The sequence below is a fragment of the Drosophila sechellia genome, chromosome 3L (assembly GCF_004382195.2).
Source record: "Drosophila sechellia strain sech25 chromosome 3L, ASM438219v1, whole genome shotgun sequence".
Taxonomy (NCBI): domain Eukaryota; kingdom Metazoa; phylum Arthropoda; class Insecta; order Diptera; family Drosophilidae; genus Drosophila; species Drosophila sechellia.
Genome location: NC_045951.1, coordinates 19,372,838 through 19,390,251, shown reverse-complemented (window position 1 = coordinate 19,390,251; position 17,414 = coordinate 19,372,838). Strand labels below are relative to the sequence as shown.

General features: G+C 37.4%; 2 protein-coding genes across 6 annotated transcripts in view; both read right to left on the bottom strand.

Annotated features, from left to right (window-relative positions):
- Positions 1–3,087, bottom strand: part of LOC6619425 (adenylate cyclase type 2) — a 38,752-nt gene extending 35,665 nt beyond the window's left edge. For both annotated transcript variants that reach the window (XM_032717675.1, XM_002043604.2), the window contains exon 1: positions 2,783–3,087. The gene's annotated coding sequence lies outside the window, so the exon portion shown is untranslated. The remainder of the gene's footprint in view (positions 1–2,782) is intronic.
- A 6,143-nt stretch (positions 3,088–9,230) lies between these two features.
- LOC6619424 (rho GDP-dissociation inhibitor 1) lies at positions 9,231–17,345 on the bottom strand. Of its 4 annotated transcripts, none has more exons than XM_032717370.1 (6): positions 15,212–15,296; positions 11,133–11,247; positions 10,961–11,070; positions 10,783–10,897; positions 10,249–10,254; positions 9,231–10,178 (listed from the first exon to the last, which is right to left on the bottom strand). In XM_032717370.1, the coding sequence occupies exons 1-6, from the start codon at positions 15,278–15,280 to the stop codon at positions 9,982–9,984; spliced, it is 612 nt and encodes a 203-aa protein (XP_032573261.1). In that variant the 5' UTR covers positions 15,281–15,296; the 3' UTR covers positions 9,231–9,981. The 4 variants fall into 4 exon arrangements, with proteins under 4 accessions (XP_032573261.1, XP_032573262.1, XP_032573263.1 ...); XM_032717372.1 differs by lacking the exons at positions 9,231–10,178; positions 10,249–10,254; positions 10,783–10,897; positions 10,961–11,070; positions 11,133–11,247 and adding exons at positions 13,195–14,142; positions 14,213–14,218; positions 14,747–14,861; positions 14,925–15,034; positions 17,194–17,345 and having other exon boundaries at positions 15,097–15,296; XM_032717371.1 differs by lacking the exon at positions 10,249–10,254.
- Positions 17,346–17,414: the final 69 nt, after the last annotated feature.

Here is a 17,414-nt window from a genome sequence, read left to right as displayed (position 1 = left end):
ATGCTGGTACATTTATAGTACGAATTGCAAGCTGGCACATTTTCTCTCTGTGTATGCTTTGGAATTTGGCTGACACAGCACACTGGTTGTTGCTGTTTGATTAGGCGTCTAGGTTGACACACGGGGGCACACAAATACAGACGGGCGGACATATAGACGGATCGGGCGACTGACAGAAAGTCCCTCATATATAGACACCCATATACTTGCGGCGAACTCGAGCGACGGACATGGGCACATGTGTTGAAAATTTAACAGAAATGTGCAAATTTAATTAAATTCAAACGAGAAATAAATATAAATAAGCTTCATTCACACATGTATGTACGTACGTATAGTACGTAGATCTTGTGAAAATAAGAAGCTGTGTGACCCAAGCAAAAATAACAAATAACAAAAACAACAAGCAGAGTGCTGCTGCAATTGTGTACGTACATAACATAAATAAAAACGCAATTTTCACAATTTTTTAAACTTCACAAAGTCAAGTCACAGAAGAAAGCACAAACGCAACACTAGACAACAAATTCACAGAGGCAATAATATACATTATCAAAATAAAAAAAAACCTATAAAATATATGTTATTTTTATATATTCAATGTTATTATTTTATATTTTTTTTTATATAAAATGTTTTGTTATATAAATTAGTGATTTTGTTAACTAGTGTACAGCGCAGAGAGGCCCTTGCAAAACGTGTGATCTGTAAATGCTGTAAATTAGCCAAAACCCCAAATACTATGTGCACTAATTTATATTTATATTTATGTTTATAGGCCATCAGGAAAGACTAAAATGTAGACTGGCCAAAAAGAAGAAGAAAGAGTTAAGCTGATAAGGCATTTTCCAAATAATAATAATAATGCAAGCCCCTTTTTTAATGACTCATAGCACACTGGACGTCATTTCTCATTGCTAGTTTGTGATATTATGTGTGATAACTGAATTTAATTCCTTAACTTTCAGAGAGCAATGACAATCATTCGATTGGCAAATATAGACCAGGCTTGGCCGCTGCGAATTTAAAATATAATTTGTCTCATTGGACTTAGTGGCGGCTACAATAAAGCATTTTATCGCCGCTATCGCCATTTGATAATGGGCCTGGCCAAAAACAAATGGCCCGAAGTAAAAAACGCGCCCAGGTCGCTTCTTCAATTTCTTTTTTTTTTTTTGTTATCGGCGGAGCATATGGCTTTGATTTGGTTTTTATTTTCACTTATTCATACTATATATATATATAAGTATAAGTATATACACGAAAGGCGTGACACTTTTTATAGAATCTCAACTCGGTTCTTCACCATAATAATAAAAACTGAAAGCTGGAAGAAAAAAAAATTAACTGCGCCGAGTGGGGGCGTTAATTTATTAATGCGGAGCCAAAACAGAAATCTGCGAGAACACTTTTATAACTTGATTTATTTAAAGACAACGGCATTTGGCAAACGAATCCGTTGAGTGTGCTTTAATTTAAAAATATATCGAAATTATGAGCCATGAGCCAGAAGGACATTGACATAAAGGAGGCAGCATAGTTAAAAGCTTTTAATTAGATCGCAATTTATGGTGGACATTATCAAATGGAATACCATAGCTACTTGTATTTATCAGAATTAGAAATTGCAACCAAAAAAGCTAACAAAGCCAAATCAATTGGCCCACAAACAGTTGTGTTCAAATAAATAGATCTTAGATAAGCAGTTGGAAAATAAATATTATTATATATCATATATTTGGACAGTTTTAGAATTTCCACAACTTTTGCAGAACGAGCGTTTATGTTTTTTAACTCAAACAAATTACTCTTGAAAATAATTGAATGCTCAAGAATATTAAGTTCTAATTAGATCAATCAAGTGCAATATATATTTTATTGCATGTTGGAATGTGTTTGCTAAAACATTCGAAAAACGCGAGCGCATTAATTTGAGCACAGCTGTATAGGAAAATATATAGATAGTATGTACGTATATATTTTGTATAACTTTTTCCAACCGATCTTCACACACATAGCAACTCGTTTGGCCAATGAAGAAAAAGTTTCGAATAAAAAACCACTAAAAACAACAAAATAGCAACAATAATAACCAGAACAGACGCCGAAATCGCCAGCAGCTGCCAAGCGGCATTAATTTAATTTGTTGCTTTAATTCGGTGGCACTTGTTGTTGTTGCTGCTGCTGAGGCGACATTGCTTTTATTGTAATTAATAAACGGCTAACAAAAAGGCAAATATAAATAAATAAGTTTGTAGAAAACCCAGATCAGATGCGATTAGCACTATCGCAATGAGCAGCAACGAAAAAGAGATATTCACATATATATAAATATATATATATATACCGATCTGTCGCAAATTCAGATTCAGATCGCATGGCATTTTTTGTATTTTTAGCTAATTTTAGTTGCTATTGAGCTTGGCAATTAGTTACACTCGATTATTCGATGTTTGTGTTTTCTCTTTGTATTTGTTGTTGAATTGGTTTTGTTTGCAAAACGGAAGGAAATCAGCTTATGCATTTCATAGGCCAACAATGAAATAAACTACTTGAGTGATGCCTCTGGCTCTTTTATTCAAATCAGTTAGTTAATTAATTAAAGTTCCAAAAGTTTCCATTTCGAAGATGGGAGTGCACGTTTTTTTGCTCAGAATGGAAATTTTTTACAGCACTAGCACGTGATACGATGTTTGTTTTATTTAGTTGTTAAATAAACTTCCAATTCACAGTAAATTGTACTATATCTCTACAGTTTGTTGTCCATTACTCGCATGAATACCTAATTGTTGCTCGTCTAATCCGCTGTTGTTGTTTGTTTCATAATCATTTGAACCAATAAATCTTTTTAACTATATATATTTGTGCATTGCATAGATGCGGAGACATTTCCCAATGGCACATTTTGTTTAAAAAATACCCATTAACACATTCACACATTCGCACACACACACACACGCGCACACTTGCTATTTCCGATGCAAGGAAACGCGCGAAAAACGCGACCGCCTGTAAATCGCTTGTCAATCGCTTGTCAATCGCTTTCGAAACGCCAACGAACCGCACCCGTTCACGTTCTAATCAGAACTGAGACTGAGCAACCGAATGTCCAACAGGCTGAACGAACCCACTCCCACAGCAACATGTTGCCGACCTTGCCGAATGAGCGGCAACAAATCATGTTCGAGAGAGCCAATCGCCAAAAAGAGAGAGTGTGAGAGAGAACGGTGGACGCGGTGTTTTGATTTTGAAAATTAAATAACAATAATTCGAGGCGCCGGTACTCTTCAAATGCAAAACGATCGTGATTGAACAACAGAAATGGGATTTTAGATATATATTATATGTTATAATAATTTGTAACTAGAAAGCAGGAGTAAATAAAGCGGTTTTAAGACACTTACTCAAGTAGCTAAGAAATATGTTGCCTGCAATTAGGCGCAATAAACTCAATTAAACATTACTCATCCGTCATATAATAATTGCTGAATACCAACATTTAATAAAATAAGATAAGATTCAATACAAACATTTGCTTTGGAAGGAAAACACAAAAATTAAAAAAAAAAACATTGCAAAATCCATTAATGTTATGCCATCAAGTCAAAATAAAAAGAGCCGAAATACAAAAGATTATTAGCTTGTTGATTGGTTTTCACTGATTTCCAATGTTCAAGGCTAACTAATAGCCATAATTAAAAAAAGAAGATACTGATGTGCACTGAACTGTGCTATTACTTATGCTAAACTGCTACTACTACTGTAATACAAGCTTAACACGGTATTAAGTGCAAACTTAAATTAAGAATGGCATAAAGATTATTTTTGTAATTTAGCTTAGTAATTAATGTTGCTATAGTAACCGAGAAGACTGTTCCAAACCCATTCCAAGTACGGACTAGTCAATGAATTAATCATTATAAAATCTGACAGAAAGCCATTAACTACATACATATATAAAATCGCGAACTTTAATCTTTTGAAGTATGTTCTTGAAATTGCAATTCAATTTGCAATAGTGCCGCTGCTATCAAGCAAAGGTCTAATCTATAAGCTACTTGTGACGGTTACGTAATAGATATTCCTCCAGCTGATTATGATTCTAATAATTCAACGTCTTCTATATACCCCTTTATTAAATAAAAAATGTATAAACTATTTTATAAACTATTCAATATATTCTCAATATATCAAAACAGATATATATATACATATCAGCAGATACAGCTTTGATTTGCACCTGGTGCAGTTGACACCGACCCCAATTTCCTGAAATTAAATTACTTACGAGCTGCTCAGCTCAGTTCGTTTCCAGTTAATTTCAAACTAAGCAGGATATTGTCAACACTCGTTTTCCAATCCCCTGGATTGTCCTGTTTTCCTGTTTCCCCAGTGTGGGAAAATGTTTGAGCTGCTTTGTTGGCACACAAACACCTGGACAAAGTAAGTACTTTGCTTGCAGTGTGTTTGCTGACTTGTGCAATTTCCGTCTGACAACACGGGGCGTATACGTAATGAACTCTGACAGAACTTGGCCAACATATGTCCGCAAAGTTGGCCATTATAGGAGCAGAAATATATATATGCAAACAGAAAGTTTTCTTATTGATACTATTAAGCTTAGGGGTGCTTTATTTTTAATTGGATTCGTTGCAATTTTATATTACAACTGGCATGGATTAGCTAAACAAGCCTATCTTAATTACTTTTAAAATAAAAATGCCCATTGAAAGCGCAAATAAATATAGTGCAATTCCCAAATCATAGAATTTCTTATTCATTAACATTAATTGGTGGCTTTTCACCGCAAATTCATTTGCAGTCTAATAAATTATTGATGCCGAAAACACACAGAATATGTGTGACACACGCCTCGGTTTGTGAGGAGCAAAAAAATACCTCTTCACAATTTCGCAGGCAGCATTTTCATGGAGCTTTTGGGGGATTTGGGATTTGCATAAATAATAATGAAATTTCAACTGGGGAATAAACAAAAATTAAAGCAGCTTCAAGAATCAGCGTCCATTAAAAGGCAATTTGCAGCGAGTAATGCCAGCGAGTGGAGAACCCAAGGATCAAGGAGGCAAATTAACTAATTGAAGGCTCAAAAGGACTTTGCATAAATTGTGTGGACCGATGAAGGTGTCTCGTCTGCCGATAGATTAAAGCCGGCACTGGTAATGGCCATTCCCCAAGGTCATCCTTGGCAATCGATGACTTTCCCGGGCTTGGCGGCATGCATAATACATTCCCAGATCGAAATCAAAACATGTTTACCTTCGCACGGCGCTGGCAAAAGTTAGTCCTGGCTCAAGGATGTCCCTCCTCCAACGGAAGAGCGACAGGTGGGCGAGTCAAGAGGATACCTCCCTCCGTGGATTGACAGCTCTCGTTGGTTTGGACTTGAACTGAAAATTATTATAAAAACTGAAGGTGAATATTTCTACCGAAATATTAGCAGACCTCTTAGGGTAAATATTCATTTATTAAAAGTTTTTAACTATTTAAAAAGTAATTTCAAGCAGAGATACCAGTTAAGAAAGCATACTTATCTAGCTTTCTTATTTTTATACTTTTATTAGATCCTTAAGACTTCGTATTCACATAAAATGAACCATTTATCTTGGTGGTTTATGGTAAAAGTTAATATTATTTCGACGCTTATTTTTATGAGTTTAAAGAAGGTTTGGCTTCTAAAATAAATCAAAATTGCATTCTAGCTGATGTACCTAGCCCTCTAATCATTCCATTATTTATTTTCCATGCCCAACTTTCTTTGGCATTGACGCTTGCCATGGAAGTAAACGAAGTAAATGATAGTTTAATGAATGGCCATTAAATGTCAGTCATTGGCATTTGTTGGGGGTCACAGGCAATAGAGCTACTAAGGTTTTTTTTTTGCATTTTTAATGGCTTTCCGCGCGGTAAAATCAATATTATCCAACTGGCAGGCCGAGATTGTTTAATTTTTCACATGCTCGCTGAATATGTAAGGACTAAAAAGTCGACAGTTGGCCGAGTCATAAAGCCTAATTAGGAAATATGCTGTAATTAGTGCGCGGCACTTAATTAAAGAACTGCAAACTCAAGAGAAACAACAGCAGAATTCGCAGCAATAATATAGCCCAGTTACCTCGGGATCTGTGTCCTTTGGCACACAATTAACTGGCTGCCTTGGAAGTGTGAGTGCGATTCTGTGTGTATGTATTGAGGCGGCAGCTTGTTGACATCGCCTCGTCCTTTAAAGCGCCTGAAAGTATGCTGTGTCCCTTGATACATTCGACACATTCGTGCAGTCCAACAACAAGTTTAAATTAGGATTAAATTGCTTGAATTTATATTACAAATTCCGGGTAAGCGTCATAAACCATAATGAACACCAGCTACTTGGGCATTCAGTCCTTTAAAACAAGGCCAATTTTCATATCACTCCATTGCAGGTTAGATTTATTAATGCTCAAATATAATATATTGCTATATTTAACATTTGGAGCAACAAACTTGGATGGTCAATATCAAAAATCAATGCCAAAATGCAAATGAGCGAATAAATATTTTCAGAAATCATGCGATTTCCTGGCCAGCTTTGCGCTGAATCTCCAGCATAAAAAAGGACCAACAAAAAAACAACAAATTCAATATAAACGCAAATTATTTTTGCTGTCCGGTGGGGAAAAACGCATAAAAAAAAGGGAAAACGCAGAGCTTTCGAAAAAAATATATGCCAATTGTGGTGGGAGGTTTGAGGTTTTTTGGTTTTATGTCCTGTCGACCACGCACAAATCTGATGACTAACTCCAGAGTTTTCTGACGTGTTCGACACTCCCCTTTAAACTTGGCCAACTTGCGTGTGCTCACTTAAAGCCACGAAAAGTATTAAAGCCATAAAAACTATTTACAAAACTTGCTGAAGAGAGGGAGGAGCACGTGACGTAATAAAAGAAATAAGTTGGGTTTTTAATCAGAATTTAAATGTAAATATTATTAGTGCTGTTGCAAGCTGACAAAAACACAACACCTAATTAAACCACAATTTCCAGATCACCTTATTCAACCACTAATTTGGCACTCATAACTAACAGCTTTATATAAATAGAAGAAAACGTAATAATAAAAAAAATAGCTGCCCCCCTTGGTGCTTGATATCTATTTTCCACAGACAGCCGCCCACTGCGAATGTGGAATAAAATTCATCATACGCCACGTTGGCCCCTTTTGGCTGGGAGCAGGATGAAAGTTTCGCACGTTGCTCCGTGTGCTGACCCGCATACGAAATTAGAGGCCAGCAGAAACCGAAAAGTTGCCAAATCTTTGTTGGATTTAATTATGTTTAAATAAGCTTAGCTAAAACTTGCCATGGAGCCAAAAAGGAATTCAATAAAGGTGTATGCCCAACATGAGATCTAAAATGAAACTAATTGAATTTCGAACAAAGGAAGTTTAATTCTGCCACATGATCAATTATAATTTGATTGCTATATATATGGCATATTTTGTGTAGAAATGCTTTGTTGTTCCTTTAACCTTTTGCTGTGTGAAAATTATTAAATCTCGTTAACAGGATAAGAATATATAAAACAGTTAAATAAATATTTAAAAATCATGTCAATGCGAAAATTGCATAAATGCAAACACATAAATCCCATTAGCGGCTATAAAAGCTGTGCACACATATAGCCATTTGTAGAGATTAAATATGCATTTTTGCAGCTTGACATCAGCTGCATTTCATGGCTTTCCAGTGCAACAGATGCCAGTAATCCCAGTGCCAGTTTTGGGATATTCAGAAAAAATACAAAATGTATTTATTCAAGGAAAATGTTAGCCAATATACAAGATTTTACACTTGAATAAGCCAAATGAAGTTGAAACTTTTATCTTTCTTTTTAAATATTTTTAGCATTATTAATAATATTAATTTTAGTGGGATATTTGCCTTTACATGCATAATGAATGTGATTCAAGCAAGCATTAATTTCTCTCAGTGCACTCTGTGCGGTATTATAACAACAAGGTACCGTTAGCAGCACTGCCTACACGTGGACAAAATGGCCGCCATTCGCATTTCCGCTTCCGTGCGCGGGGTGAGCACTTTGCCTGTTGCGCTTTCTGGTCTGCACTTTGATTGCATTTCATTCCTGCTTTATTATCCGCACTCTGGACGGCTCCTTATCTTTTTCCATTGGCCGAGCTTTGCTGCAAATTTCATTGAGCCCCAGCCCGGATGCAATGGACCATAAAAAGGTGCAGCGGCGGGACAATTGGCAGCATCGGGCAAAAGGCCACATTGCCACACAATGCGGTGGAGTGCGGAATGTTGGAATGTCGGATTGAACAATGCGGGTGAAGGCTGAAATTCGACGGCCCGTCCGTCAATCAAAATATCCTCGACGGACAGAGATAGACGTTCGTGCTTGATGCAAAAATATTGGCATTTAAAAGGTAATGTTCGAAGGACTCGAACTGAACGGGCATGCTAAAAGCCCAAGCAAAACCATTTGATTGAGTAAAAAGTTATATATGATACTTAGCTATGAGCAAAAATGTGAAAATCGTGAAACAAGTAAGACTTCTTTTATGTATACATGTATACATACAGTTTTTGTTAGTTGCTTGCCTGTAATTACTTTTCACGTAATAAAAACAGTTTGTACTTATGTTTCTGATTTTTTTTGTTCCTTATCCTGGAAAATCGCAGTCTTAAAGGACCCCAAAATAACACACGAATGCCCCAGGACATTTACCAAACACACAAATGATTTGTTTTTCTTAAATTACGCCATTCTTCTGCTGGCAACTATAGCAATTTCCGAATAAGTAACTTACTTATTCATGCAGGTTTTCGCGATTCTGAAGACAAATTTGCGTTGGAATATAAAATGCGGTTATTATTATTTTCTTTATGGAAGCGGCGCTTGTTGGGCAACATGCTGCTAATGTCAGGCGCAACAAGAGGCTGGCAACTTGTTGCTGGATGCGAATGTAAACAGAGAAGTTTGTTTCACAAGCTCTCTCTTTCGTACACCTTGAAAAATATTTGGTGGCGGCCCACATGGCGGATGAGTAATTCTGGCCACATTTTATGACGTTTGCCCCTTGGCACTGTAAGCTGATAAGCATTATGAAGTGTGAAGCCAACTTATCTTTGGCTACGGAAAAATCTGTACACACACTGCCACTATATTTTATGGGATACCCATATCATGGAAAAATAATTCGGATACTTAGGCTTTTATTTTAAAATATGTATACTTTATTCTTTATTGCTCTTCGGTTGCATTCAATCAGCTTTCGCATATATGGTATGTTGTACACAAAAAATACACAGAGATATATAGTTAGAATAATGTGGATTTAAGTGACACAAACTTCAAATGCACAATAAAGTATCAGCTTTAGTTGCATTCAACAGTTCGTGTTGCACGATTTTAGTTCCTTTTAGTTTTGGGGCAACTTGTTCTTACAATAAACCATTCTCCATTCTTCAATTTTAAATACACAGCGAAATGCAAACAACTTTCTTAAAGTTAATTACTCAATTGTTAATCTGTTTGAAAATGTATGTTAAACATAGGCAATGGCATTTAGAACCAAACGACTGACTGACTGACTGACTGGTTGGCTGACTGACTGGCTAACTGACTGACTGACTGGCCTAGTGACTTGACTTGGTTTTGACTTGACTCATTGAGGACTTAGGCGAAAAATGCTCTACATCTGCACACATTCAATTTGCAAATAGGGTATCAAAAATACTTATCATGGCTTTACATTACACTTTAGTTGCAAAAATATTTAAAATTTAATACCGTTAACAAAAATACTTGACGATCAATTACACTTTTGGAAAAATTCGCTTACACTTTTGGAACAAAACTAAACTCATTTACAAGACATGTTTGAGGGAAAACAAAAAGCGTATGTTGTATGTTGTAAGTTGTGTGTCGTGTGTGTGTTGTTGTGTGCTGTTCGGTGTGCCACTTAGGCCCAGTCCTTTTTGATCTCAAAGGTCCAGTCCCACTCCAGATGTATGTGCTTGTCGTCATCCGTGAAGACCGAACTGACCGAGTAGGTGCCGCGGGAGAATGTGCCTGAAGGTGCCTCCTCGGCGGGCGTCAAGTAGAACTGAATCTCCTTCTTCGGCGGATAGGAGCCAACCATATGCTTCATCTTGTCAACTATGGAGTAAGGTGAAAAGAGAAGGTTTAGTAGGGGTTTAAATTTAGGGTATGGCCGGCACCAGCTTACCCACAACTTAAAAAATTATACATTCCGAAATTAGGGTTTGGCATTGGAGATAATGGAATACAAGTTATTCTCAACACATGACTAAGGTTAGTATGGCAATTGTGAAAAAAAGGATATAGGCAGCACTGCAAAATCCCAACAAAAGGGTTGTGCCATTGAACCAGCTTTTACCCATTTCTAGAAACAAAACTCGACTAGCCCGCACAAAAGTCAATCAAAAACTGAGGTGTAAAACTAACAATCTCGCGTCAGCATGGAAAATTGAAGACCTAGAAGTGCTTGCATAGTGTAACGCATGGAAACTAACTAAAAACAAGTATCTTCTGACCTGGTTTTAATTTAATTTTATGATTACAATACTGGGGCACTCGGTCAGTAAATAAATAAATAAATTAATAGACAATTAAGATAGGACAATAATGAAATATCATTGCTCTGCCCTAAGTAAAGACAGATAATGCTGATGGAATTAAGACTGTAAATCTTATCTATATTCTGCAAATAAGAATTTAAATCTTATGTAAAAATACTCACCATTAACACCCAAGCGAGAAGTCTTTTGAACATACTTAAGGCCATGGACTATTTCACGCTGCACAATAAAATCAATGCGCACCTTGTACTGAACACCTTCTTTGATCACAAAAAGCTGTCGAAATAGGGATTTGATTAACGAAAGTAGTCGATTGGTTGGATGGCTAATGGTATTTACCTGCTTTTTCAGCTGACTAAGGTCACCGGTAAGATCCAACTCCATGTCGTCGCGTCCTTCGACGACGAGGGCCAGTTTCTTAACAATAACTTTTCGGGGATCGTTGGGTTCTGGGTAACAAAGTTAATGCTTTAGTATACTCCACTTTCAGAGGCCAAGTTAATCGCCTTACCAACAATAATAATCTCGGTCTGTGCGGCACCCAGGAGCGCCTCCTTGTAGCGTCGCAAGCTCTCGTCCTCCTGATCGGCGGCCATAATCTCCTCGATGGTCTTCTCCGGCGGCGCCTGGTAGTTGGCATCATGCCAAAGTTGCCAAATCTTTGTTGGATTTAATTATGTTTAAATAAGCTTAGCTAAAACTTGCCATGGAGCCAAAAAGGAATTCAATAAAGGTGTATGCCCAACATGAGATCTAAAATGAAACTAATTGAATTTCGAACAAAGGAAGTTTAATTCTGCCACATGATCAATTATAATTTGATTGCTATATATATGGCATATTTTGTGTAGAAATGCTTTGTTGTTCCTTTAACCTTTTGCTGTGTGAAAATTATTAAATCTCGTTAACAGGATAAGAATATATAAAACAGTTAAATAAATATTTAAAAATCATGTCAATGCGAAAATTGCATAAATGCAAACACATAAATCCCATTAGCGGCTATAAAAGCTGTGCACACATATAGCCATTTGTAGAGATTAAATATGCATTTTTGCAGCTTGACATCAGCTGCATTTCATGGCTTTCCAGTGCAACAGATGCCAGTAATCCCAGTGCCAGTTTTGGGATATTCAGAAAAAATACAAAATGTATTTATTCAAGGAAAATGTTAGCCAATATACAAGATTTTACACTTGAATAAGCCAAATGAAGTTGAAACTTTTATCTTTCTTTTTAAATATTTTTAGCATTATTAATAATATTAATTTTAGTGGGATATTTGCCTTTACATGCATAATGAATGTGATTCAAGCAAGCATTAATTTCTCTCAGTGCACTCTGTGCGGTATTATAACAACAAGGTACCGTTAGCAGCACTGCCTACACGTGGACAAAATGGCCGCCATTCGCATTTCCGCTTCCGTGCGCGGGGTGAGCACTTTGCCTGTTGCGCTTTCTGGTCTGCACTTTGATTGCATTTCATTCCTGCTTTATTATCCGCACTCTGGACGGCTCCTTATCTTTTTCCATTGGCCGAGCTTTGCTGCAAATTTCATTGAGCCCCAGCCCGGATGCAATGGACCATAAAAAGGTGCAGCGGCGGGACAATTGGCAGCATCGGGCAAAAGGCCACATTGCCACACAATGCGGTGGAGTGCGGAATGTTGGAATGTCGGATTGAACAATGCGGGTGAAGGCTGAAATTCGACGGCCCGTCCGTCAATCAAAATATCCTCGACGGACAGAGATAGACGTTCGTGCTTGATGCAAAAATATTGGCATTTAAAAGGTAATGTTCGAAGGACTCGAACTGAACGGGCATGCTAAAAGCCCAAGCAAAACCATTTGATTGAGTAAAAAGTTATATATGATACTTAGCTATGAGCAAAAATGTGAAAATCGTGAAACAAGTAAGACTTCTTTTATGTATACATACAAGTTTTTGTTAGTTGCTTGCCTGTAATTACTTTTCACGTAATAAAAACAGTTTGTACTTATGTTTCTGATTTTTTTTGTTCCTTATCCTGGAAAATCGCAGTCTTAAAGGACCCCAAAACAACACACGAATGCCCCAGGACATTTACCAAACACACAAATGATTTGTTTTTCTTAAATTACGCCATTCTTCTGCTGGCAACTATAGCAATTTCCGAATAAGTAACTTACTTATTCATGCAGGTTTTCGCGATTCTGAAGACAAATTTGCGTTGGAATATAAAATGCGGTTATTATTATTTTCTTTATGGAAGCGGCGCTTGTTGGGCAACATGCTGCTAATGTCAGGCGCAACAAGAGGCTGGCAACTTGTTGCTGGATGCGAATGTAAACAGAGAAGTTTGTTTCACAAGCTCTCTCTTTCGTACACCTTGAAAAATATTTGGTGGCGGCCCACATGGCGGATGAGTAATTCTGGCCACATTTTATGACGTTTGCCCCTTGGCACTGTAAGCTGATAAGCATTATGAAGTGTGAAGCCAACTTATCTTTGGCTACGGAAAAATCTGTACACACACTGCCACTATATTTTATGGGATACCCATATCATGGAAAAATAATTCGGATACTTAGGCTTTTATTTTAAAATATGTATACTTTATTCTTTATTGCTCTTCGGTTGCATTCAATCAGCTTTCGCATATATGGTATGTTGTACACAAAAAATACACAGAGATATATAGTTAGAATAATGTGGATTTAAGTGACACAAACTTCAAATGCACAATAAAGTATCAGCTTTAGTTGCATTCAACAGTTCGTGTTGCACGATTTTAGTTCCTTTTAGTTTTGGGGCAACTTGTTCTTACAATAAACCATTCTCCATTCTTCAATTTTAAATACACAGCGAAATGCAAACAACTTTCTTAAAGTTAATTACTCAATTGTTAATCTGTTTGAAAATGTATGTTAAACATAGGCAATGGCATTTAGAACCAAACGACTGACTGACTGACTGACTGGTTGGCTGACTGACTGGCTAACTGACTGACTGACTGGCCTAGTGACTTGACTTGGTTTTGACTTGACTCATTGAGGACTTAGGCGAAAAATGCTCTACATCTGCACACATTCAATTTGCAAATAGGGTATCAAAAATACTTATCATGGCTTTACATTACACTTTAGTTGCAAAAATATTTAAAATTTAATACCGTTAACAAAAATACTTGACGATCAATTACACTTTTGGAAAAATTCGCTTACACTTTTGGAACAAAACTAAACTCATTTACAAGACATGTTTGAGGGAAAACAAAAAGCGTATGTTGTATGTTGTAAGTTGTGTGTCGTGTGTGTGTTGTTGTGTGCTGTTCGGTGTGCCACTTAGGCCCAGTCCTTTTTGATCTCAAAGGTCCAGTCCCACTCCAGATGTATGTGCTTGTCGTCATCCGTGAAGACCGAACTGACCGAGTAGGTGCCGCGGGAGAATGTGCCTGAAGGTGCCTCCTCGGCGGGCGTCAAGTAGAACTGAATCTCCTTCTTCGGCGGATAGGAGCCAACCATATGCTTCATCTTGTCAACTATGGAGTAAGGTGAAAAGAGAAGGTTTAGTAGGGGTTTAAATTTAGGGTATGGCCGGCACCAGCTTACCCACAACTTAAAAAATTATACATTCCGAAATTAGGGTTTGGCATTGGAGATAATGGAATACAAGTTATTCTCAACACATGACTAAGGTTAGTATGGCAATTGTGAAAAAAAGGATATAGGCAGCACTGCAAAATCCCAACAAAAGGGTTGTGCCATTGAACCAGCTTTTACCCATTTCTAGAAACAAAACTCGACTAGCCCGCACAAAAGTCAATCAAAAACTGAGGTGTAAAACTAACAATCTCGCGTCAGCATGGAAAATTGAAGACCTAGAAGTGCTTGCATAGTGTAACGCATGGAAACTAACTAAAAACAAGTATCTTCTGACCTGGTTTTAATTTAATTTTATGATTACAATACTGGGGCACTCGGTCAGTAAATAAATAAATAAATTAATAGACAATTAAGATAGGACAATAATGAAATATCATTGCTCTGCCCTAAGTAAAGACAGATAATGCTGATGGAATTAAGACTGTAAATCTTATCTATATTCTGCAAATAAGAATTTAAATCTTATGTAAAAATACTCACCATTAACACCCAAGCGAGAAGTCTTTTGAACATACTTAAGGCCATGGACTATTTCACGCTGCACAATAAAATCAATGCGCACCTTGTACTGAACACCTTCTTTGATCACAAAAAGCTGTCGAAATAGGGATTTGATTAACGAAAGTAGTCGATTGGTTGGATGGCTAATGGTATTTACCTGCTTTTTCAGCTGACTAAGGTCACCGGTAAGATCCAACTCCATGTCGTCGCGTCCTTCGACGACGAGGGCCAGTTTCTTAACAATAACTTTTCGGGGATCGTTGGGTTCTGGGTAACAAAGTTAATGCTTTAGTATACTCCACTTTCAGAGGCCAAGTTAATCGCCTTACCAACAATAATAATCTCGGTCTGTGCGGCACCCAGGAGCGCCTCCTTGTAGCGTCGCAAGCTCTCGTCCTCCTGATCGGCGGCCATAATCTCCTCGATGGTCTTCTCCGGCGGCGCCTGGTAGTTGGCATCATGGACATCCTCGTCGTGGTGCTCGGGATGGTGCTTCGTCTCTGTTTCGGCCATGATTGTTAACCTAGAACTGTCCAAACGCAATTGTTTGTTTATCAATCAATTACATTTAAATGAGAAGCGACGTTCTTAATTGTTGACTTGCTGCTTCGGATTTTGCTTAGTACGGCGTCGGTTTCTCGGGGAGCAGCTTGTGGGTCATAGGCATATTTTTAGTAGTGTGAGTAACATGTTGACGATAATGATGTTGTTTTATATACACATTTAATGGCATGTGCGCCACCATATCAGCTACATCGTATCGGAGTGTATGAAAGTATTCCTCGTTCAAAAAATGTAGGAAGAGTGCTTTTTTCTTTTGAAAATTGTCGCCCTAAGGAGATTTGAGCTCATGATGACTCAACGAAATGCAGGGCGGAAATTCGAAAAAAAATCCTGCCAACTAAATATATTTTGAGTAGCTAGAATATGTGTTTGTACAAATTACAATGTTAAATAAATACCAAATATCAGCGATTCCAAATCGCAAACATATTCCATATACTCCGCTACTGATTACGTTATCATTCGGTGGCAATAAAGCGGCTTTATTTACTAATTTTTTTGGCAACACGAGTGCCTCTGTTGCGAACAAATGTAGCCACTTCATAAGTCCGTTCAATAATATTGATTAAATTTCAATTATTAACGCATTGATGAACTGACGTGTTGACTGCCAAGGGGGCGGGGCCAAGGGGCGCTCGACCTGCAGCTGGTCCGCTCGCAAAGGAAAAGAAAAGGTCCAACCAAATACGGAGCGGCAGTTAGATAAGGCAGGCGAACTCGACGCAGGGAGAGAGGGCGGATATAGGCATTGAATAATATTGACCAGAACTGGGAACTGGCGACAGAAAACCACACCCCACCACCCCACGGAAAATGACTTTATTGTTATCTTGCTTTGTTTTCCACTATCTAAATACACGTCGCCAGCTCTCTGTCCATTTTCAATGAATGTTGGGCCAATAATAATTCTCGATTCTCCAGATTTGGCTTTATATATGTATATGTACATATACAGTGTGCCCGGGTAAAAAAAAAGTACATGAAATTGAAATGTTATTACTTGACATCAAGTTGTTGTCGGGGTAATAAAATTGTGTCTATACAAAACGATTTTGCAGGCCCATGTGTACATACAGTAGTAATAATAATGTATTTTTCAGTTTTATCAAAGCTAATAAATAAATTTCTCTATCTATCTGCTTTTTATTTGTATATGTAAATATTATTGGTGCTTTAGAATCAATAGTTTGAATCTTGGTATTGGTTTTTTTAGATCTCATCGTTATATTTCAAAATTAGGCATGTGAAAAGCACTTACAATTTCTCTCCGTGCTTGTGTGGGAATGGCAAAAAATAATAAACAAAAAATTTTCGGACTAACAACGCAAGTTTGGGCCAATAAATACAATCGCAACAATTAAGGATGGGTGAGAAAAGGTAATTTCAAGAACAATCTGACCGAACTGAAAATTTGAATTCCAAACAAATGTGCCAGCGTCGAAGGAAGTGCAAGCGAGAGGGTTAGCCAGCATGAGAGAGAGAGAAGGAGAGGACCCCCCGCCAAAGTCAAAGTGTGGGGATAATTCAGGGAAAAGTACGAACCATGCCACTTTTTTTTTCTTCTCTTTTTTTGATAAAGAAATGTGCACGAAGAATGTTAAAACCCCAGACGAATGAATCACACACACCAGCTCACAGACACACACACACACTCACACTGAGGCCGGCACATGAATCGTCACTGATTTCCAAGTTGAATTTTTGGGAGTGGTTCTTGGCCTGCAACTATATGAATTTGCTAACAACGCCAGCTTGTATTCAATTATTATAATAATATTAGTTATATTTTTTTGATGCATTGGAACGCACCGCACTCACACACACACACACACAGTTGCAAGTTGGCGACGACGCGCACTCACCTTTTAATATGCGAAATTAATCAAATAGTACGATTTTTGCAAATTAATCACTGAAAAGTAACTGTATGTTATATTTTTAACAACTTTTGATAACTAACTTTTAAACAAAGCAAATAATATAAAATAAGAATTGCAAGTGTGAACGTGTGCTTTGGTGGACAGAAAACCGAAAAGCGTGATGGCCTTGCAGAAGTCATCCGTTCACACTGGTGTACAAAAAT